At 26.3% G+C, this 25,887-nt stretch overlaps 1 protein-coding gene across 1 annotated transcript; it reads right to left on the bottom strand.

Annotated features, from left to right (window-relative positions):
* Window positions 1–11,492: 11,492 nt before the first annotated feature.
* Window positions 11,493–17,466, bottom strand: LOC114128722 (microspherule protein 1). Its single transcript, XM_027993298.2, has 10 exons — window positions 17,226–17,466; window positions 17,038–17,171; window positions 16,296–16,570; window positions 15,992–16,210; window positions 15,774–15,912; window positions 15,096–15,179; window positions 14,054–14,177; window positions 13,054–13,210; window positions 12,772–12,987; window positions 11,493–12,068 (listed from the first exon to the last, which is right to left on the bottom strand). Exons 1-10 carry the CDS (start codon window positions 17,288–17,290, stop codon window positions 11,688–11,690), a joined length of 1,794 nt encoding a protein of 597 aa, XP_027849099.2. The 5' UTR covers window positions 17,291–17,466; the 3' UTR covers window positions 11,493–11,687.
* Window positions 17,467–25,887: the final 8,421 nt, after the last annotated feature.

The raw sequence follows: 25,887 nt of genomic DNA, 5'->3' as shown, positions 1-25,887 counted from the left end.
GAGTCTCGGAGGAGGTGGTGACGGCGAGCGCGGTGGAGAAGGACACGTCCGTCCCCCGATTTTATTATAACTCGCCATCGGCGAAAACGGCCACGCGCCCGAGCGAGTGTGTGTGAGTGTGTGCGTGTGTGAGTGCGACGGTGGCCGCCGGCGACCGCGTGCGCGAGCGTGCATACAGGGCGCGTGATCTCGGTGCTCTCGGCACCCTGCTAGGCGACGGCTGAGCGACCTACTCGAACGACCGAGCGCACGTGGTATACGCGCAGCGCCCTATAAATACGACTTCGAGCGCGACCTAAGGCCGCCTGCCCGAATGGAGTGTGTGTATAAATAATATTTACGCGATTAATGCGCGATGATGGCATTACCGAAACCAAAAAAACACGACAAGCATGACCCTCGGTGCACACAATCCGTCGTAATAATATATTATATTGTAAGGTCGCGTGCGGCGATCAGCTGCTCGACGCCGAAAAGCGCGCGAGTTTGCTGAGCCAAAAACCGTTGACACTCCCCCGAACGCCCACGAGCTCCACTGGCACTTAACTGGATAGAACTTTACCTCCACGAACCACCCCCCCCCCACGACGGGTTAACGTTTGAGTAGTATGATAATACAAGCAGTTAAAGCTATATAATAATATACTATATTAAACTGTCGACGGCCAGCAGAAACGAAATGCATGTCTGCAGCATAATAATAATATATACAAAATAAGTTGGTAAATCCAGTCTGTCACGAACCTACGCGATCAATGAATATTATGGGTAAGGTCAGGTTGCACTTTTTTTTCGTTGAATAGCACTCATTCTGATTGTTATATAAACATAAGAACTATATAATAAAAAAGTATAATTAACAAATGCGAAAAAATAAAACCATCGTATGTTCAAAATGATGAAATTAAATAAATTAAAATTACGTATAAGTCTAATCGATGATGTACTTAAGTGTAAAATTAAATTTATCATTTATAGACAGAAGCAAAAATAAATATAGTTATTGGATGTTGTCCCACTAAAAATTTTAATTGAAATTTCCTCTAAACTTCTTGTTAGTTGGTAAATACTATATACTGTACATTAAAATATGCACTCTATGAGTACATTGAAAAACCACAATAACGGACGAATCTATATTATACACGATTAATATAACATCTAATATCGGACTATGTACATTTTGACTATAGACTGCTACTTCATATTCTAATATATTATATTAAACTGACATATTATAAATTAAAGAAGCATAAGACTAAAAGAATTAGAGTTAACTGTGAAAGGACACCCCACCCATATGTGTTATCTCTGTCTTATACACCTGTAACATAGGTAGTTAAAACTGTATTGCGCTAAATAACTTTACTCCCTCGATATTTATAACAGAATTGCAAAAATTATAAATTACATTATAGGAAGATTTTTTTCTATGTCTTAGTTTTTAATTTTTTTGATAGTTGTAATCAATAATTTACAATAATTAAATGGAAAAAAACCTAAAATCCGCAAACCTATAACTTTAATTGTATTCATATAATCGAAAAATAAAATAAAATAAAAAGCTATGACACAGATAAAGTTCTTCCTATTCTTCCCAATGCAATTTAAAATGTTGGTTATTCTGATATAAATATCAAGGAAGTAAATTCATCCCGAGCACAACAGTTTTCAACTATGGTACGCGTGTTTAAGACAGAGACAACACATGCGGATGTGGTGTCCTCTTGAGACGAATATCACTCGGTATACGCATTTATTTACTAGTTATATTATAAACTATATGTGAATAGAATTTAAAGGATAAAACAAAGAAGATACCTAGATTTTTCACTCAGGTAGGGGCAAATTGTTCAAGTTGTAATGAAGTCTATTGGATCACGAAATTTGTGTAAATGTTTGTTTATAATATGTATTTATATTTATCAATACCTATAGTAATAGTACTCGTAATATTCATATCACACTAAACTAACTGTATGTAACTGGTCCTAAATGACCTAAACTTATAGTAGTTGACAATTATTGATTTTGGGTGAAAATTATTTAAATTGTAGAGAAGATTTGCCAAGAAAGCATACAAATTAAAAGTGTTTGACTAGGTATATAGTATATACATAACCTTATAACAAATGATTAATACAAAGTATATAATATACGACATAAATCATTTAACTATTTAAGCCACAATGAACAAAATTTAAAGTCTTGTAAAAGTCTATATAAACATAGGTACCTAATATTGAAAATATTTTAAAGACGTAAAATCCCTACTTAAGTCAATTATAATAAAAATTGTTGAATTTAGTAGAACAAAACTATTCTAATCAAATAACAAAATAAAATACAGTGATTTCTAATTAATCTTCTTAAAGACAAATGAAGTTCAAAAAATTTCCCTAAAAATAATAAACTAGATATTTGTCCAATAAATGTTTTCTTAACCACAACAAATCCTACATTTCTAAATAAATGTATTACTTGTATAAGATGATTAATTTACCATGGGTGGAGTAATTTATTGTTATATTATGTAATTTCGTATTTAATTGAATAATTCAATTTATCATCATACAACTTGAAAATTTAAATCATATTTTTGTTCTGTATTGTTGCTACAAATGTTCTCAAGTCATTTGAGTGATCGAGTATGAAAAATGAAAATACTAACGTTTTACTTATCCGATTAGTCCGATTAGAAGCAATGTATACAAAGAATGGAGATATTTTACCATTTCTATGTAGTAGAATTTGTTTATTTGTTGTCAACATGAATGAAGGCAGGGTGGTGATAGATTAAAATATAATCATACAATGATAATTGATAGGTTTATTATACTTAATATATAAATATAATTATAGAGGAAATCTATCACACGAACATTCAAAGAGGAGTTTAAAATATCGTCTTAACGTTACTTGTTACTTGGTGTTTTTATTTTTATTTAGTATAAAATGTATATGGTTGTAAGTGCTTAAAAAACCAACTGAATTGTTTGAATACTCGTACTTAATGCTTGTTGTAAAATGTATATAATATATATATAAAAAAAACCTCCGGAGCGTTTAGATAATGTTTATTGTTTGTGAATTGTATAATATATCAATAAAATCAATACATATATCTATACAAACGTATCTACCAACCATATATAGGTCCGTCTATATAATCTATTACGGTAAAATGTTACTCGGGCCTTAGGGATTTGTAGGTATATTGTTGTATAAAGTATAAAATCCAATTTCGTTTAGATAGAGACAAAATAAATTTAGCTATCTCGTTGTATAAATAGTAATTCATTTATATTTATTGCATATAAGATATGAATTTATTACAATCTAACTACTTATTTATAAAAAAATTGTAACATTAGAACATACGCGTAAGTTGATTTTTATTACTATGATAATGCTATGCCAAGAATAATATTTCATTTAATTTAAACAAGTGATGGACGAGTAAAAATAAATTAATATTTTTAATTTGATTTAAATTTAAAATGCATGATATTTCACATCTAATACTAAATATTTACTAGATAGATATTTTACCACCAAATTTGAAACATTTCCTTTTCCAACAAATAAATACGCCAACAATATTGTTTTATTGTATTGCTTTACGAGTACCTATAATATAGGTATAGGTTGTATTATAGGTCCTATACAATAATATTAAAGTAAATCACGTTTCAGCCAATCACCTCAACGTAAAAAAGTACTGTTCCGGAGCATATTATAATACCACGAGTATGTTGGCTAGAAAGTATTGATCAGTTAAATCATAATACTTTATGCTGGCTTATTAGAATAATATATAGGTATATTATAATAATATTTAAACCTATTGTTTTTTTATAATTTTTATCGTCAGTCAATAAAGTTATTTGAATACAATTTCATGGTTTATATTATTTTTATACTTAATAAATAATAATAAATAATTTATCTGTTAATTGTTTTCATTCTAAGTAAACTATTAGTTTTTTTTTAATTAGTTCAGTTTTATAAAAATTATCTTTAATGTTAAATGTTTTTATTCCAATTTACAACTTTTATTTTTAGTGTATAATTTTTCAAGAATGCTTCCTAATCAGATGAGTACCTATTCCTATCTGCGTTTTCTAATATTATCCACATCATTATAGGTATAGAATCAGTTGATTTGTTTAATTTTATTTTTTATCATTGATACATTGATATTCAAGAAACACAAGCAAGATTTTAGATTTATAATGGAATATTGATGATACGTGAAAAATATGTTACTTTTCTATTACACAATTATTAAAATATAATTGATAATATCATGTAAGTTTAATTTATCTGTGTAATATTTGAAATAATTTTAATAACCTTATTTAATTTAAAACAACCCGTTTTAGTAGTATAACTATAGTATTATAATATTAATTTATACGTATTAATTATATTAATTATATATCATAATATAGCTATATTATGTGTACACATATAGTAGTCATATACCAGTATTGAATTCAGTAGACAAAAACTTAACAATATGAACGAAATTATTTAACAATGTTAATATATAATTTTTTTAATAGTGGAGTAAGTTTTTATAAATTGTTAATATTTAATCAAATTGGACAACAACGATTTCCGTTTATTAGATCGCTATTAATATTATATACGTCTTGAATTCAGCACTGCTAATGAGGATAATGGGAGATTTTCGGTCACACAAGAGATACTTTTTCATTAATTCAAAAATATATTTTAATCTTTATCATATTAGCTTAAAATATGCATAACACGATAAATCGTAACAATTTCACTTATTATAGCTGTCCGGTTAATTCACCATTATCCTCTATGTGGATTAGGCCTAAAGTTTATACTTGGGGAAACCACATTAAAAAAAAACGCGCCATACATGCAATACCTCATGCAACATTAAAGTTGATATAATATCGATTTTCATAATGTGGTTAAGGTGGTGAGGAAACTTGCATTGAAAATTGAATACAAAGTTCCTCATAAGTTAGTTTTATAGTGATTCAAAAATTCTTTTTTTAATTTTGGCAGAAAAAGGAAATGTATCATTTTAGTGGATTATGTGTGCCAATAACCCATGTTACTAATAATAGCTTATGAAAGCAATGTAAATATTTATAATAATATAGTAATAATACAATACCAATGATTTGATACAAAACAGACTTTTTAACTTAAAATAAATACAACGTGTATTATAAATTTTATTTTTATTAATTCACAAAATATACCTTTCAAGATGAAAATTAAAAGTAATCATTGCGATATCGATAAAAACCACATACGTGTACTCATACACTATAGACTTGTATTTCTTTTAATTTAATTGTTTTGTATTTATACTATACTGCCACACTCCCAGACTAGTCACGTAGTTGTTTCAATGCGGTAATTGTATACACACACATGTGTTAAATGGCTTTATAATTTATACGCACAACGAATATATTAATACATCCAATTTTTGCTACAACCATTTCCATGTTATAACGTTAAGAGGCAAGAAGAGATAGGTATAAAAAAGATAGATCGCTTCCATCAGCGATCCAGCTTCCTCCACAACTGTAATTTTTATTTCGCTATTATTCGTCATTCGTTGTCATTGTCAACAACGTTAATATTGATCACAATATAGTTATAATCGTTTTATTGACGTAAAATGTAAAAACCATTAAATATAAGCAGAAACGTAGAGTATAGGTATAATATTGATTACCTTAAAAGTATGTAAAAAAATTCAACCTCTTGTGCGCTTATAACTCTTAAATATGAAATAAAAATTATTTTTAGTGGTTTAATTAATAAATATTAAACATAAAATAAAATAAATAACATTTAAAATAAAAACGAGTTAAATAAGTCATAGAAATTTGTTGTTTTGGTAAATATTATTAAAAAAAAATATATGTAAAAATACTATAAATAGCATTTTTGAAAAGTATATGAAAGATGCCTCCACAATCAAAATTATACGTAAATAAGTATATATTATCTAAATGAAAAAATTACCAAAATATGTAGGTATCATTAAACTATTTATACAAGTGGATATTATACATAAATTAACTCAATTAAAAATTGAAATAAAATTTGATATTTAATATCATAGTTAACTATGAAAGTACTATGACAGTATGATAATAGTACGAATATCTAACTATACCTACTGATTTAACGATAAATTCAATGATGATAATATAAGGACCTGATTAGCCATTCTTCCATTCATATAATGCACTATTATCTAATATATAGCGAAACCTCGATAACTCGAATCGGTTGGGGGCGAAAAAAAAATTCGAGTTATTGAAAATTTGACTTACAGAAAATATATAATTGTAAGGCAGGGGCCAAAACATTCCTTAGAGTTATCGAAAATTTGACTAATAGAGGTTCGAGTTATCGAGGTTCCACTGTATAATAATTTAGTGAACATAATTCAAATTATATTAGCTATTAAAATGACATTTCATTTTATAATACCTATGTAAACAATGAGATTATTTAAATTAAACACTATGTATTTTTTTTTATCGTAATTTCATGAGCAAAATTATAATTTGATGCGTTTGTATTACCTAATCACAATTTCAAATCAATTATAACGCCAAATCTGAAACCACTAATGGGAATCTCGACAATAGTGGCATTTTCTCGGAATCGCGGAAATGTTCAAAAGGGACGAATTTTCACCACAAAATCATAATTAAACGGGTACTTGGAAACTCACATTAGAAATTATTAATTAATTATTGTATTTTTACCATGACCATGCAATTATGTACACTTGAGTGTTAGGTACCTAATTACCTGCTGTCTGCAGTGACTTTTCAGTAATACAACAATACACCCACAACGCACCTAATCAATTGTTTATACACTGTTAATTTATTTATTTGGACAATAATGAAACATCAACAATAAAAAAAACAATAGTCACAATGTCACAAAATACCTACCTATATTAATACAGGGTAATCATCAGTTGGTCACTACATTCCCCTTTTTTCTTTCTATTTAGTTTTTTTTTTAGGTAAGTCAACTCTTGAATAACGGTAGCCAGTAGGCAAATTGAATCTCGACTCAATAGAAAAAAGAAAAAGGTATTCGTTTAATAATTAATCGAGTCCCTCAAAAATCGTATCCCATTAGCGTTACCTGGGAAACGCACCACGTACATTATATAAGCAAGAGGTTTTCCTGTAGTCTCTCAAAAATTTCATTTACCGCGTTATAAAGTTGCGTAACAAAAAATAGTCAAGTATACTTCGCAATATTATATTATTATACTACCGTTTAAGATGTTATAACCGCTATAGGTACAAAAATGATAATATTATAATTTATATTACCGTTGAAACGAAATATTTTTGACGATATTATTGATGAATTTTTAATAGACCAAATAAATAAACGCAACTATGATCAATTGCTTATTGCATGATAGTAATATGTACCTATCCTTATAATATTTATACAGAGTTTATTATCTTTTGATCGCTTTACACGCAGTGTTTCTATAATTTGCGTGCCGTACTACATTACGTGCGTGTCGTGTCCGAAAATTTTATAAAATATTTAGATGCGTTCTATGTGATTTATCGTTTGTCTTGTAGTTATGATAATCGTTCGTCCAACTCATAAGAGAAATTACAGGGTGGGGGGGATTTGTTTTTTAAAAGACTGGCAAACTACATATTATATATAGTAATTTATTTATATAACACTATACGAATACATAATTAAAAAAAAGCCGAACCTTTATGCTAGTTGTACTGTACATTATGACGTACAGTACATAATTAACATAATATTACTTCATAATAGATACTATTGCACAAATATATTACATTATAATATTGTGGTACAAAAATAAACTATTATAATCAGTCGATTATAATTTTATCACGAAACATCCATGTACACCAACAGTGATGTAGTACCTATACGAAAAAATATACCTAATGTATAAAATGTATGTACTTATAAATTATTATAGGTATGTAAATATTTAAATATTATACAATTATTTGTTTCCACGTGTACCTACATACATTTGTACATTTACTTACACAGGATGTTTATGAAATAAGTGAGAATTTATAAAATCCCTAGTATATAGTAATATGATGAGTGAAATACTGTGTACTCATCAGTAATTTTTTAATAAAAATTAAAAAATATTTTTTTGATCTTCAAAATATAAGTTTAATCGATTTATTTTAGAATATTATCTTAAATTAAAAAAAAAAAATATTACTATAATGATAATATATTTCTTGCAAAATTCTCATACGAATCTAGCTGTGACATCGTTTTTGCGCTTATCAAGTACCTATTTTTAAAATCATATATCAATTTATTGTCATAATTCACAACAGAACCATCCTTTAACGTTGCAAGAAATCTAAGTAATTTTAAAATATGGGTCTACTGGTGTTACTAATGCATAGATACATGCATAGCCACATACTCATAGGTGCAATTGGAAGGGGGCTTGGATGTGCTTATCACTCCAAATTGTTTTATGTTAATTTAGATTTTAATAGTAACAACTAACAAGTATCCATAACCAATAAGATAACATCATGAAAAAAAGAATTGAAATTGCGCCCCTACACATATTACGATACACCAACTACCATTAGGTATGTATTTTTAATATTATTATTTATTCTTACAAACTATACCTATACCTAACTAGGTACGTAATAATATAATTCAATAAATTATTTTTATCTCCATCAATAACTAACGTGTAAATATCTAATTTATATTTATAAGAACATTTTCAATATTTAAGAATAAAAAATCACATATATTATGGTTTTATTAATATAATTTTGAACAACAGCTATTATAAAATAATGATTATTTACTGTCTTATACTGCTGGTGCCCAGTTGTCAATAATTATTGAATAATCGTTAGTGCCTAATTGTGAAAATAAAAATTGATACCAAACCATAGTAATAATTTATTATTAATATATTTTATGTAGGTTGTAGATAAATAGTAAATTAATATTTATGTGATACGTTACTATATTTTATCAACAAGAAAATAGGTATTTTAGTATTAATAGGTACCTATACTTCCTCTACCATTAATTGAAGTTTATCTCAGTGGCGGTTTTGGATGTATTTTTTTAGTGAGGCAACGTACCTGTGTATTACTTCCCATCCCTTCATAACAAAAATTAAACTTATACTGAAATCGATTTCATTAGGCTCTGTGACAATAGTAACAGTTTATGATTATCTAATATCTATATCTATGTGTTGTTGTTTAACGTGCTGCAATTACAGCTGCGGGCTTACCACATTATCTACTCATCTATTTTTAGTACTCAGAGGCGATGAAAAACGAGCCTCACGATGATCATTACGCATGCGCAATTTTGCTTATTAAATAGTCGCGTGCATTCGCGTACTTACATGTGTGTGTGTGTAATTCATGTACACAAGTAACAATTTAGAGGCGACGTTACACGGTGCCTCTTCAACGTCATCGGAATATTGCCGCCGGCTGAAATATGAGGTTTGTTTACGTTATAATTATTTCGTACATTTCTTATCAGTTTATCACTATTTTTGTTAATAAACGCGGAATAATATTATTCAATAGTAAAATAAATGATAATTCATATTATTAAACTTCGTAAACAAGATTATTTTATAAATACGTTAACAATTGTTGGCGAAATGTGTGCTATCGGTGAGCTATGAATTATATTTTTAGAGTATTATTTACTACAAAATTTTAGGTGAGGCACCGCCTCACTTGCCTCACCCTCAAAACCGCCACTGGTTTATCTACAGTGCACCCTATCCACATTTCCAAATGATGATTGATTACATTTTCAAATTATACTTATAGACAATAGGCCACAGGTAATTATCCGATAGGTAGTTTAAAATAGAGAGGTGGCGAAATAAAATTATATGGATATTTTAATTTTAATCTCAGTAGGTAATAAATAACTTAACATAATTACAAAAGATTAGGTAGGTACTTACATAAACAATATTTCCTGATGGCTTCGTGTAAATGGTCTACACACACTATAATATAGTTAGTCCTTATTTGCGAAAAAACTAATAACAAGTGATTTCTAGAGTATGCAAACATTATAAAGAACAAAGTATACTTGATCTGCAGAATTTTAATTTATAAATATAGAGATCCGTTGTCCGCGATGGATCTAAAACATTGACGACAGGAGACGGTACACTAAAATACTAAATATAGGTAACGTTTAAGCGCTAGTTACCTATTTACTGACCATTAACCAATATTCGCATTCACCAAGTATGTGGTATAAGAATATAAGAAATCTGTAATAATGTGGTTTCTAAATTTATTTAAAAAATTAGGTATAATGAATATACATATAACATTATACGTAGGTACATATTTTAATCTATTGTTTTTCAATAAACTTATTGTAGTACAGATTTTAATAGCATAGAAATTATTTTTGTGGAAACGTAATACCTACTTATATGATCACGCGGACCGCGACCGCTGTATAAGATACTACAAGTAAACATAAATAGCAGAATATAATAGACTAACGAGTAACCTGAGACTACCTGCTACAGTGATATGACAATTCGTTTGTCTACTAAAATTTAAAATTCACACTGTTGCACCTGTACCAAGAAAAGTCGCAATAACATTTATGGTAAATATCGATAATAATAATATTATGCAAACTTACCTACTAGTCGTTATTTTAAACGAAAATAAATGAGCATTTCAAATTTTATGATTTTGGAGGGCGTTTAAAATGTTTAAATATTAACACATTGCAATACAGTTTACAGACTAAACTCTATACATTTTAAGGCTTTAACTTTTAAGTGCACAGTGCACTTAGTTAAGCAGCACACCTTCTGGTCAAACTTTTGTTTCATTTTTTATACATAATGAACATTTCAAGAGAAGGTTGCTTATGTTTAAGTAAATAAATCTATTTAATCTATTTTAAAACCTGAAAATGATCGTAATACATTAATTCTTCAATGAATAACATAATATAAGTAAACATAGTTAAAACAATCCCATTTTATACTTTTATCCAAAATATACACAAAAAAGAATTATAATTATTTGCTCATTATCTTAAAAAAATGCCATTTTAGAAAAAACTTTATACCCTCATAATATTATGCTGCCTTTATCTTACTTTTACCAGTTCGTAATTCAGTCACCATGGGTGAAACGGTATCTTTCTTTTGTGAGACAGATTATATTATATACAAGTTTGTTCTAAAACTCAATAATAGACATAGGTATTGAAAATTTTCATTTTTAACTATTAAATTTGATTAACTATAAGATTAGGAAAAAAATCAACCACAGGGTTTGTAAAATTAACATAATTCATCAACTGATTACAACAATTTAAATAACTAGTTGTTGGTACCTAATTATAATAGAATAAATAAGAAAGAATATCTAATACAAAAATATGTTTAAAATACATATATCAAATATTGTTTAATCAACTAGTTTAACGTGAAACCAAATATAAAAATTAAATATTGTCCCATGTACAATAATATACGTCACAGAAGTTGCATATCTAATATTAAATTATACAAAAAATTAATCTACTTAATAAACATACAATTTTCAATATAAATATTAATTTAATCAAAAAGTTTACAATAAATTTTGTTGACGTTGATTGTGCTCTTCTTCTTCAGCTTCCAACAATTTCAGTTGCTGTTCTAGTTCATCTTGTTGCTGCTGCATAATTTTTTGTCTCTGTTCTTCTAACATCATTTTTTCATGATCTTCCAATTTCTGTTTTTGCTGTTCTTCAAATAATTTTTTCTGTTGCTGTTGTTGTTCAATGGTCTGCACAGGTTTTTCAGCTTTTGTAACTGTAGTCTTCTGAGACTTTTGATTAGTATTCTGTTTCTGCGGCGTTTGGTTAACTATTTGTACAGGTAACTGCACCTGGTTTTGTGTGCAGGCTTCTTGTTTAAATGTGTTAATCAATTGATGATTTATGAGGAAAAGAAATCTCAATCCAGAAATCTAAAAGACAGATGTATCAAATACAAATTTATAATAATTAATATAATCAGGATTTTCATTAAAATAAAATAAATAAAAAATGTACCCATACATAATGTCTTAAAAACTATTTTAATAATTTCTCTAATATTTTATACTAAATTAAAAGTGTATTTGGGTTAACATAATTTCCAGATAACATAAAAACAACATTTTATAAAAAAAATATTGTTAGGTTTATTATTTTTTTTTTATTTATTAGCAAAATATTGTTCGGAGTAAATTTGGTTGAGTAATTTATGAAATATATATTTTATGTTTAGTCGAACAGTGAGGAAATACCCTTCAAAATGTTAGTCTACTATTTTGCTTACCATAAATATTTATCTCATAAACTAATTGTCCAAATTTCGATTTTTAAGTATTGAAATAATCTGGAAAATATTTTGTCAAAGACTTTTTATTTAAAAATGTATATTGTCATAAAAAAAATATAAAAATTTTAAAAACTAATTATGATAAAAATTATGTATTTTTAAAAAATGTTTTATTTCTACTGGAAATTATGAACAATTTTTTTTGTCAAATATATTAAAAGATTTTTAAATAATGAATATTGTCTGATAAAAAAAAAATTACCTAGATACTAGATAGATATATTTTTGAAAATTGTAGATTCTATAAAAAATATATCCACTCATTATTCTCAAATTATTTTACTAACCTCCAAAACAGAATTATGATTGAGACGGCAGCGACTTCCAGCTGCCAAAGGTTTTCCATCAACATATAAACACTTTTTACCTTCACATGCAATTAGGAAGTCTCCAGTATTACGTAAACGTATAGTTGCTTGTCGTCTAGATATTTTCCAAGCAGGTCCTTCAAGCTTTAGATCAACATCAACTTGTTGATATTTTGATGAACGTCCAATGGTTATCTGTGACATATAAAACTATGGTCAACCTATGCTCTTAACAAATATTTAAGTATTAAATTAACTTACCTCCCTTGACCTCATCAAATATCTAACTAATCTACCACGTAATACGGCTAATGTTTGAGGTTCAAACTCCACCGGATTGATACCAGTCATTGGGAATACTAGTACTTGTGCTCTAGGTAATTCATCCTCCAAAACTTTGATTTCCTTTTTTATTTTTCTATAAAAATGAAAAAATTTATTAAAACTCATACAAATAAGTATAAAGTAAACATTTTTGATATTTTGACAATAAGAAAACTTAAAAGATTTTAAATATTTAAATGAACTTAGTCCCAAAAACTAAAATTTATTATATGATGGAATAAAACTATAAAAGTACATCCCATAAAGTATGAATATTTTAAAATATAAAAATGAAATAATTTAAGTTTCAACTGTGTTAGCAAATAAATAAATTTAAATAACAAAATTGTTACCATATCCTCTACAAACAGGAATTTACCATAAGCTATATTCAGGATTTTGTATAAGGATTATAAAAGTTACTTTAATTAGTTTCCCGAAGCATTATTTGATTACTGTAATAAAATATATGTATATTTATTTTGTTTCCTATTGTAAAATAATAAGTGGACAAGTATTGAATATGTAAAAATGTAATATAAATTATCATGTTTTAAGCAAAGAATATTCAAAAACATATAATATATTATATATAAATATCAATAAATGGAACCTATAAGCTATAATACTACAGTAAAAACAACAGTGATCTTTTGGATATTGTTCTTTAAAAGAAAATAAATAAATAAGTTATTAAAGAAGTAAACAGAATTATATGGTTTTAGTTTCAGTAGTATTATTTTAGATTATTTCGTTGATTTGTTCTGAAACAATACATGGAATAAAACCAAATATGAAATATTTTAAATCAGCATTATATTATATAACCAAGGAATAATTCAAAGTAATTGTGATGGTGGGTAATTGTCTACTTAAAAATGTTAAACTACAGTAGCAACCTCTTATAAAAAATATTTACTAAAATTTAGTTTATTACTTGTTTGTAAGAGCGAGATGCCTCTCGAGTACAGGATCTGGCCTTTCCATCAATAAATGTTGATCATTTAATAAGTCTTCACATTCAGCAAATGTAGGAATATGCTCTGAAGTTAATGTGGTTACTTAAAAATAAAATAATTGTATAATTATTTACAAATTTCAATATAATACAATTTATGTCCCAAAATTCTCGTATCACTCTCAGTAGTTTTATAAAATAACAACATATTTTAATGCCTTTAATTTTAACCTATGAAAACTCTGAATGGCATAAGATTTGATATTTTCTTCAAAAATTTTATAATTCAAAAAAAAAAAAAAAATTATTTTACACTTAAATAATACAATATGTAATTTCAGCCTGATCATAGGTACTTATCATACCTAATTTAAGTTTTGATTTGAAAGAAATAACAATAGATATCTTATTGTTTACTGAACTGGTTATCTATTAATGATTGTTTTAATTATCGTGATGTGAACCTAAAATTATGAAATGGAATGTAATCTTACAATTATAAATATAATTTATAATAATAATGCATACGCATATCAGAATTTTGTAATTTAAATTATTCAATTGTGTTCCTTCTGTATAGCAATTTTAAGTTATAATTTTTTAGTTTTGTACCTATTTTTTTAAATATTTAAAAATTACTCACACTTTCTCAGTAGATGAGTACATCGACATGGTGAAATGTTACTTCAGTAATAACGAAAGTAATAGACAAGCTGCTTATAGCTATGTAATTGAGAACTGAATATCCTGATAGTATAAACCATCGTTTTTTTTTTTTTTATTAACAATCAAAATAAAAAATATTATTTTTATATAACTATTATTGTAAAATCAAATAAATGAATAAAAAAAAAATCAATAAATCGAATTTTATACCATTTAATCAAAATTTCTATACTTATTACTGTAAGAAAACCACATTTAAATATATTAATTTTTTTATAAAGATACTAAGGGTGATAAGAGACTTTTGGGACAAACTGTACACAATTATTATATATTTATGACAATAAACACATACCTTCTTGTTCATTGTTAAGAATATGAATATTTCGATCTTCAAGTGCACTCATCAATGGTATAGGAATAGGATTTTCTAAGGCACCTATAATATAACAATCATAATATTGTATTTACAATTTCGGTAAATCTCAAACTTTAGATTTAAATATCTGATATATTACTTATTACTAGAGGTCGGATTTTTATGATTTACATATTTGTGCCTAGCATATGCAGTTAAATAGAAGTAAGATATATTTATGATACATAAAACATAGAATTTATAAAAAAAATGTTATTTTAAATAAGAAACAAATTTTAGGAAAACAAAAAAAACAATATTTCTATTTTTATTTTTCAATAAATTATTATTGTAAACAAAATAAAATAAAATAAATTTAAACTGATTAATTTTAATAATTTTCTTCTTTTTTTTGAAAAAAAATTGAATATTTTTGCATTTTAAAGAACATAAAAACATCATACTCAAAGGATTTTAAGAGAATATAAATCCAACCTCTATTTAATTACGCTGTCACAAATACTGAACTCTTATTCTAAAAGTTATATTTATAAAACTTATAATAATATTAACTATTATTGTTCCGACTTTTTTAAACCAAAATAAACTTCAAATCTATATTTCACACTGTTTTTAAATATAAACAAAAATCAATATTTTTTAGTGATTACTTACTACACTGATCTGATAACAAAGAATATCGTTTCATCTGTTGCCAATGACACATAAGAACTTTAGCTGTGCGCCTTCGATGGAATATATTTGGATTTTCGGTGAGCAAGTCTTGAAATGTTTCGATGGTGGGTTGTGAATTCTTTAATGAATTATAATAAATTAATAAGCTATCTAACGTTAAAAATATATATATATATATATGTATATATTTAACATACTGATTGTATTGTAGCCAAGAGTTCTTCTTCAGCAACAGAAAATAGAGCTTTAGATTCTATATTAGCAACGCTTTCTGGATGTAAATTACGCATCGCTGATATAGCAAGCCTAGAAATTGTTGGATCATATAACAAGGCATACCACCTCTGTGCAATTTCTTTAAGTGTAAATCTACAACTAAATTTAACACCTCTATGGACAAGTGATAAATTATTGGTCTATAAAGTAAATAAAATAACGTACATTAGTATTGGAAATAACTAAGTAATTTATTTATTAATTTGTCCACTAAATGAATGTTACCTGCAAAACACTTTGTATTAGCATTAAATCATCAGTTGGTTTCCAACGTCCTAAATCTTTATTTAAATTCTTCTGCTTTCTTGATCTATTTCGATTTGATGATGATGAAACTGTTGAAGTAGATGGTGCATTATTAAAAGTATTTAATGCAATGGTACTTGTAGGAGTTCTATTTGATGGAACTTTCCGTGGTTGAGTAGTTGATGTAGATGGTGTAGTATTTGCAATAACTACATCAGGAATGCTATGAACTGGTGACATGGCATTATCCATTTCTAATTAAATGAAACATAAGTATTTAATGTTAGTTAAAATGTATAGTTTTTACTTATAAATTATAATATATTATAATAAATGTAAAACAACAGGTATAGACTGATTATGTGTTAATAATGATAAATATGACAAAAACTTATCTAAGAGTTTGAAATTATCTAGAATAATTACTAGATAATTTAGACAATTATTAAACAAATAAATATTATATAAATCATTAATTTAATATCTAGGAAAGTTAAATAATACAGATACAATAGCAATAAACATAAGATCACCATTAATTATATTAGTTACCATAACACAGTATTATGTATAGTAATTATGTTACCTATAAGTTGAATAAATCTTAATTCGCATGATACAATTAAATATTGTAAAGACATCAAAATATATTTAACTCAATACTACAAAACAACTTATGCTGATTTATCATAAATTATGTAAATATCAAAGGTTTACAAACCCAAACTAGTAGATGTCATGTTCAATGACTGGGTACGAGTGCGTTGCGTTTTTGGTAAAGGTGATCCAAAACCTGCGCCCAAACTCGATTCAACAAGTTCATCGTCAAACTTTCTCCGTTTTATCGAACGCGAGCTAAAGAAAAACATACATTAAATATAGAACAATATCATACCACTGTGAATTTACCTCCGTCGCTTAGAACTGTCATCCAAAGCCGCGGCGCTGTCGTTCATATTTAGATTCGAAGCCATTCTTCCGTACGTATACAATACTAAAAGATGAAAGAACAACCGATTGATCCACTTGACCTATACGAAATCTGAAATCTAGCATAAAACTAATTATTTAAATAATATTAATCAATTAATTCCAGTAGAACGGTCGATTTTGTCCAAACAACAATAACAGAACACAATACACAATAATGATTATGGTTCCGTTAACAAACACTGAACAACATTGTGATACCGGCCATTGATAACACCGCAGTGTGCTCAACAAACACATAATTACCGTGCAACTAGTACGGTAAAATTATACAGGCAAATATTTAATCTGACGGTTTATTATATTAATAAAAATACATAACTATTATTGTGAACGATTATTGAATCGCGATTTCAAATAATATTTTATTTAATATTATTATTATAAATCCAAACGGTGAACTGATTTATTGGTTTAATAATGAAATGTTTTTTTCTTGTGTCCGTCATCGCCTTTTGGTTAACAGTAAACATTTTACAATCTTTAACGTGGTTTTTGGTACCAATTAATCGGATGTGTTTTTGTAGTACTTTCTTTAGTAGTTAGTACTGGGTAATTTTAAGTGCGGACTACCGATTATTTTGTAAATAATATTTTTTTTTTTATTAATTGATATTTTTATACCTATTATACATTTATGATGTGACATCAATATTTATTAAAGTGTAGTAACAGTTTTATCAATAGATGTCTAATTATCAGATGACTTATATAATTATATAACAATCTAAAGGTAAGATATAAAATTAACATACATAATATATTATATTATAATAATAAAAAACGTATCTATCATTCATATTTATGGACTTAATAGGTATAGCTTAATAATTACCAGCCAGTAGTTTATGTATTTAAAATAATTATTTTTAACTAACACACTTAACTATCTATTTTCGATTTCATAAAAAGTTTATAAACTTAATAGATAACTTATAATATTGGCAGTTATATCTTAATCGTATACACGGATATACTATTACTAGGTAAGCTACTTACTATACTTACATTTAAATAAATAATGATTTATCAAAAAAACGTAAAGTTAATTATTTTGAGAGGCATTCGACATACTAACTCGGCTAAAACTATACATTACGGTACCTACTATGTAATTGTTCGTTCTTCTTAATTTTCTAATCCATCAAAACAAATCATTTCATGTGTATTACCGGTACAGGTAGATTCTTAATAAATATCAGTATTTTCAGAAACATAATGTAGTATCAGTCTAATTCATAATAAATTGTACACCAACTATAAATTATTTCTAAGATATCTACCTATGATTGTATGTTGATGGTATTTTAATAATAAATAATAGTAATATATAATATAGATTGTCATTTTCCCTATATTATGTATGTTATTAATTAAAACAAAAAGCGTATCCGTATGAAACCATTATGTGCGGTGAAATATTCTGTTATAAACATTCATTTTATTCTTCATAAAATAGTTTGAATTGAAATTGTTTTTTTTATACTTCACGTTTAACAACTGTACTATGTGTTTTTAATCTTCCTTCGTAAATATACACTTAGGTACATGCGGCCATGCCTGAGTGAGTTTATATAATAAAATATAATATTATTACTTTTCAGGAAGTTGTCGGTTCGTTTTTAAATCAATACGCCAATAAATACGACATGCAAAAATTAAATCTACACTAGAAACCTGATGGGAAAAAGCGAATATTCAAATTCAATAATAATGACTTGATTATCGGTACTAGAATTAATTTCATAGTTATTATATACATATTGAAGAGTAGGTAGGTATATATTTTATTTTCAAACTGCTGTCGATTAATAACAAAAAAAAAATGATTTTGATGGCTAACATAATAGCATACAATATAGAAAACTACTGATACTACATATATGTATACATATACAATACATAACATTGTATAATATGTATACAATATATATGCCGATGCTACTACAGGTACACAAGTAGGTCGCCAATCGGCGTGTTAGTATCCATATATATAGTAGGTATATTACAATACGCCTACATTATAAATTATAATAGTAAAATAATACCTATACACGCAACTATTTACAATTGTGTATGGGCATCGAAAATTGGGTGTATCTATGTATTGAGTTGAACACACAGTAGACTGATAATCTAATATAATATATCAGACGAAATAAAATCGCATTCGCAAGCAAAAAAAATTGCAATTTCGCTAAATAATTATTCGTTTGAAAATGTACGAAAATGTTGTGTTATAAATAAGTATAACTACAGTCCATATATTATATTACATTATAATAGGCATACCTACCGTCATAGAATTCTAAAATGTTTGAATATTAATTTTGATCCTTCATATATTATTATATAAGATTTTTTTTTTATAGTATCATATTATAAAAAATAAACTTGAACTTATATCAAACCAGCTCTGATGGGGCTCCCGACCGATGGCGGTTCATCTTTACATTGAAACATATTGACGTGACTTATCTCAACTAAATATTTGACTGGTAGACTTAAATAATAAGTTATAAAGTTTAAAAATAATATTGAACTCGACATTTTAATGCTATTAAATGTAAATAGGTACGTCGATTACTTTTTAGCAATAAATTTGATTAACAATTTATCAACATACAGTGATAGGCGGCTACGAGGATTTGTAATTTCGAATTGACTTAATTTTTTTTGTATTTACCTAAATACCTAATATAAATTTATTATGTTTGAATTTAAAAAGAATAAAGTCATCAAACAAAAGTATATTTTGATAGGATTTTTAAGTGCCTAAAATACACAAAAATAATCACATATCTATATTAAAGATTAACGCTAGGGTAACTCACCGTCTCATTTAAACTTTTATTTTCTTGTTCAGTAGTTTTTAAAACGAACCATTTCAATCCTGAATTTATTATACTTGTCACTAAATACTCCTATACAATGAGTTCAATATCGTTATTACAATAAGCCACTAAGCCAGCGAGATAATCTTTTGGGACCGTTTTTTTTCCACAGACCATTATTATTGTTAACTACCTATTGACTATTTAAGTGTAGTATAATATTTTAACACGAATTTAAATTTCTGTACTGTACCCATTTTATACTTTTAGGTGGTTTCTTTTTTAAGTGTAATATTTTATATCATTCGTATTAATTCGATGTATAGAAACATTTTTCTAATGAACAAAATTCTTTTGAACCGACATTTTCAATTTTTCTAAGTATTTTTTTTTTTTTTTTTTTGAAATGTTGATAAAAACATTTTGGAAGCCCAAAAAAACTTGAAAATTTAATATAAGGTTACTTATAAGTTGTTCTTATTGTAGTTAAAAAAAAATCAAAGATTGTTAGTCAAATTTTTTTTTATAACTATTTTAAGATCAAATTTTTACGATATATGTCAAAATTGCGAAAATTTATAAGTAATTTTGTAATTGAAAATTCTTTTATTTATATCTAAGATTAAAAAATTCCACACTAAGTTATTCATAAGTTTTTTTTAAAAAGCTATATGGAGAAAACTCGAAGCGTTATCATAAGAAAAATGTTATAAATGTTTGAATTTTAAATTTTTACGAAATCGCGTTATTTACGATTTTCAATATATTTTGTTATTTTTCAAAATGTATATTAAGTCATAAGTACTTGAAAATTTCACCAGTTATTTAGATTGGCATATTTTTACATGATTTAATTTTGCTATTTTTAGTCTATTTATAAGCATTTGAAATATTTGTTTTTGTTTAGTTTTTTGTTTTATAATTTATAAATATCGATAAAATATTTTTGGCTGATTCAAAATAGTTGAAAATTTAATACAAAGTTCATCATGAGTTAGTCTTATAGAGATTCAAAGTTATAAGAATACATAGGTACAAATTGTATTAGCGTTTGAAGTTTAAATAATGACAAATATTCGTCAAAATCATGAATATTTACAAATTATTTTGAACTTAAAATTTATAAAAAAATTTGTACAAGTAGCTAAAAGTTGAAAATTTAATACAAGATTCTCCATAACTTTGGCTTACAATAATTATAAAAGAACTTGTACGTTTGCCAATTAATAGCATTTTATCCTTAGTTTAAATTTTAAAAAAATTCAAAATTCATTCGTAAAAAAATAACGATTTATTATCAAATAATTTTAGATTTCTGTTATAATTAAAAATTATACTAGAAACATAAACCACCTTTTTCACCACCCAATTGAATATAGAATATTTTTTATATATTATATTCTAGGCACCTAATGTACCTACAGCAGAGCGGTACCTAGTTAACCCCGCTTTTTTTTTATAAAAATACAATATAATATTATAAAATAGGTGTATAATAATATGATGATAAAAGGTCAAAATTAAATATTTTTCAGGAAACGAAAAAAAGTATTTCGTTTCTGTATTGATTTTTCATTCATTTTTTACATTTAGTTTAAGACAAAGAATCAATAATTTATACTTTTGTAATAAAAATAATGAACCAATGATATTACTAATACTTTTTAAACTAAGTGGTACTTTATGTATAATATATATGTAAGGGGCTAGTATAATGTGACTAATATTCAAGAACAACAAATTAAATCAAAATCTAAACATTTTTTTTTTTTAACATTACTGTCAATATAATGGTTGTCACTTGGAATGATTTAATATTTATTTTGAGAATTTTAAATTTCAAACAGAATGGCTTAATATTTTTTTAAACCACACAAACATTTGAATAATAACTTAATTTTTACATATTATGGTTATACCTGAAACTGTAGCACTTTCGTATTTTTGTCAACGCTTCTAGTCTCCGCACTGATTATGACAAATATTATAGACATTCAGACGAATGAACGTTTAGTGTCGCCACCGAAACCGTTATAAATCAAGATAACACTGTAGAAACTTAATATTATAAAGTCAGAACTCAGAATATAGCTGTACCTAAGTGTTGTAGAGTCAACTAATAGAATTGCGTTAGAAAATTAAAACATAACATTGTAGATTAACTGTATTTCTAAAAAAAAAGTAAAGAACAATTACATGAAGTCACTATATAATTATCATCTACACGAATGAAAATAATAGTAATAATCTTTTACATGTACATTTATACATTTGTAAAAATGTAAAAACATTATCACAAAATTGAATATGATATTAATTTTATTCTATTTAATGTAATGCCCTTGTTCTTTGAGCAGTTTGAGTTACATATTATTACCTATTGCTTATAAATTATAATATAGTATCGATCCTGGTCCATTTATACCATAAAAATATATATCAAGCTATTAGTGATAAGGCGATAACCATGAATATTATACATTTAATCAACAATCAAGTACCTACAAATATTATAAGGACATTTTTTGTAGATTGAACACGTTATCAAGTATTTTATACTATAAGTATTATACAAATACAATTAGTAAATGGGTAATGGGTACACAGGTAATACAATATTTATGTACAGGTTGTCAAGTTTAGTAGACTATATTATATATATACTAAATACCAATGTCATAACATAAGAACACTAACAATAGGTAGTATGATTTTAATTGCAAACTATGTGTGGTTGCTGCGGAAACGTAAAGTGTATATAATGCAGTAGGAATATTGAATGATTCTTTTATTGAAAAACACTCATTATTTTAAAATCTATAATCATTTTTGAAAATAATTTTTCACATAATTTCTATTCAAAATAAAATAACATTTTTTATTGTTTTAATTTTTTATTTTTTGAATGACAACACACATTTTTAATTTTACATTCTAAAGCAGAATATTTTTCGGAGTACCTACCTATTTTGATAAAAAAAATTCAATTCAATTGAATAGTTTATGAGTTACATAAATTCAAAGTTTCGTTTAGTAGTAGACAAACATTTTGCGGGGTATCCCCATATCTCACCAGTCACTCTGTTCACTATAACTTTAAATACTTAAAAATCATAAACTACTTGTTTAAATTTCAATTTTTATGTAATTAAATGAAATTAAAAATGTATATTATCATTCAAAAACATTATAACAATAAAAAATATTATTTTATTTCGATTGGAAATTATACAAAGGAAAATATTTTCAAAAACATTAATAGATTTCGATGAGTGGTTTGATAAAATAATTTTCCTGTAAACATAAATATATATTAATCTATGTATTACATATGTTTGTATTACCTATTTTATAATTATTACTCATTAGTTTATCAGTTTATGTACACTAATAACTAATAAGTTATTATTATACTATGTATACGAGTAGGTACTGTTATACATAATTTATAAGGCTATAACACCTTCATCTCGTATTATGTATGAGGTAAAAGTTGATGAATTTCAATGTGTTTTTAGTTACTACTCAATATTTAAAAAATGAGTAAATCAGTGACAAATATTCGAATTTATTGTAAACATTATTTTGCATATAATAATTATATTATATTATGTATAACACAATATGTTTCTATACAATTTTTTCACAAACACGAACGCATTATTTCGGTATTGGTATCTAATTTTTAGTATACGAACTTCCGGGCCATAATATACATTCATAACACTGTGTATATTATAATACAGAGGTAAATATCGATACAAAATCCAACGTTGATGGTTATTTATTATTATTACATTATGTGATTTCGCGACAATAAAACATTGGCGATTGTATCTCTAGACATTGTCTCACCGGAAGCAGACCTCTTGGAGCACAACATATATAAATATATAATGATCCTCCAATAACAATAATAATAGAGTTGGTGTTTATGCAGATTATAATTTATAGATATGATCCGAACAAAACGCGGCAGAAAACAGAAGGCATATTGTTTTCTGATAACAATAATATCACAGGCATAACACATTTTCACTAAATAAGCGTACCTTTAAACCTTTTTATTTTCCACCAAATGAGATATTGACCAATACTCATTTCCGCCAAAACATTTCTACGACTACCATATTATTATACATTTTTTTTCTATCTACAAATCTATATTGGTATAATCCGTGTGTCATAAATTATTTTTAGATTTTGAGGAAATATGAACTTTAGTCAATGACAAAAAAATTATAGTTTATTAAGTTTATTATTATTTTTTAAATAACTCACAACATAGAATTACAATGTTAAATATGTTTAATATAAAAATAATATAAAAAAGTTGTGAAGGCAAATAGTTAACATCGTTTAACTAAATATATATTTAATTATATTAATTTGATTGATATTTTTTTTCTTAATTTGTTTTTTTTCCCCTAATTCATAAGGAAAAAAATGTTTTACTTTTGATTTAACCCCTCCGCCAAGGTACAAACTTGATCCAATTTGCTACCAGAAACCACCCTATAAGTTGAAAATTGAAATATTTATAGTACCCTAAAAAGTGACGACTGACGACACACGAAAAAACACACATAATTATAAAATCAATACATTCATCGTTCTGTTCAAAATCTAAAATATAGGTATATAATTATATATATTATACAAATAATTATTAATATTATGATGATTGGATAAAACAGTTTTTGAAAAATATGCTAATCGACTTTATTTTATTAATAACAAAATAATATAAATTTACCTTTTAATTTGCACTCCTAGGGGACTCTCTATTTTATGAGAGATAAAAGGGGCTTTTATGGTAATTAATATTATAATGTATTTGTATATTATAATATATATATATATAGGTATTATATGGTCTTGAGTAGTATATTAAAATTTAATAATTTATGGACATTTTTGATGAAAACAAATAAATCATCAAACCTAAGTAAATAACTAATTACAGCAGACTATCGCTATAAAGCCTTTTGTAAGTCGGTTGCCAATACAAATCACAGTGCCTAATCTGACCCTAATTATACCTAGGTACTTATCTATCGAAAGGATTAAATAGTATATTTGTATAAATAATATAATATATCATACCTACATATATAGTAATAGGTATGTTATGCTGCACGGACGTTTGTGAACAGACCTGATCTGCTCACAGGTGGATTTTATATTGGAACATCGCAATATGAGTGGCGATTACTGCAACAAGCAATACATTAATACCTTCATGTACCTATTTATTTTTTTATATAATTCATTGTTTATATAAACATCGGTTTAAACGAATACAATATCGTCTAATAATATTAATTAATCGTAACAAATAACATTGTATCCATAAATATATATCGTGCCTATGACTATAGCTATATTATAATATCGCTTGCGCAAAAATACAATAAAACTTTTGTCGCTTACAATATTACGTAACTATATAATATGATATTCGACGCGGATAATAAATTTTATAACGTTATGGTTTACTTTGATGCGTTCGTATACGGTATACGCATTATTGGCAATCGATACAACAACGTTGTTGGATATGTTACGTACGTATCTACCACTGTCGACTGTCGGCGATCAAGGCGGTTGTACAGATGGGTAGTTAAAAATGTTATAACAATATTATGTAATATGTTATGGTGTATATAGTTGTATGGTACCTATGCGTGTGTCCGCAACTTTGTCGTTTCTCATAATAATTGTTATAATAATATAATAGAATAAAC

The sequence above is a fragment of the Aphis gossypii genome, chromosome 1 (genome assembly GCF_020184175.1).
Source record: "Aphis gossypii isolate Hap1 chromosome 1, ASM2018417v2, whole genome shotgun sequence".
Lineage (NCBI taxonomy): Eukaryota > Metazoa > Arthropoda > Insecta > Hemiptera > Aphididae > Aphis > Aphis gossypii.
The sequence above is the reverse complement of the archived record's forward strand: the minus strand, read 5'-3'. Positions and strand labels throughout refer to the sequence as shown.

Excerpts from the sequence above, each read along its gene's own strand:
- LOC114128722 (XM_027993298.2), bottom strand. The coding sequence starts at position 17,290 with ATGGCTTCGAATCTAAATATGAACGACAGCGCCGCGGCTTTGGATGAC. Across the intron at positions 16,571-17,037 it reads CATGACATCTACTAGTTTGG|AAATGGATAATGCCATGTCA; the intron begins GTTTGTAAACCT and ends TCATTTAATTAG. Across the intron at positions 15,913-15,991 it reads TCTTGGCTACAATACAATCA|AATTCACAACCCACCATCGA; the intron begins GTATGTTAAATA and ends AATTCATTAAAG.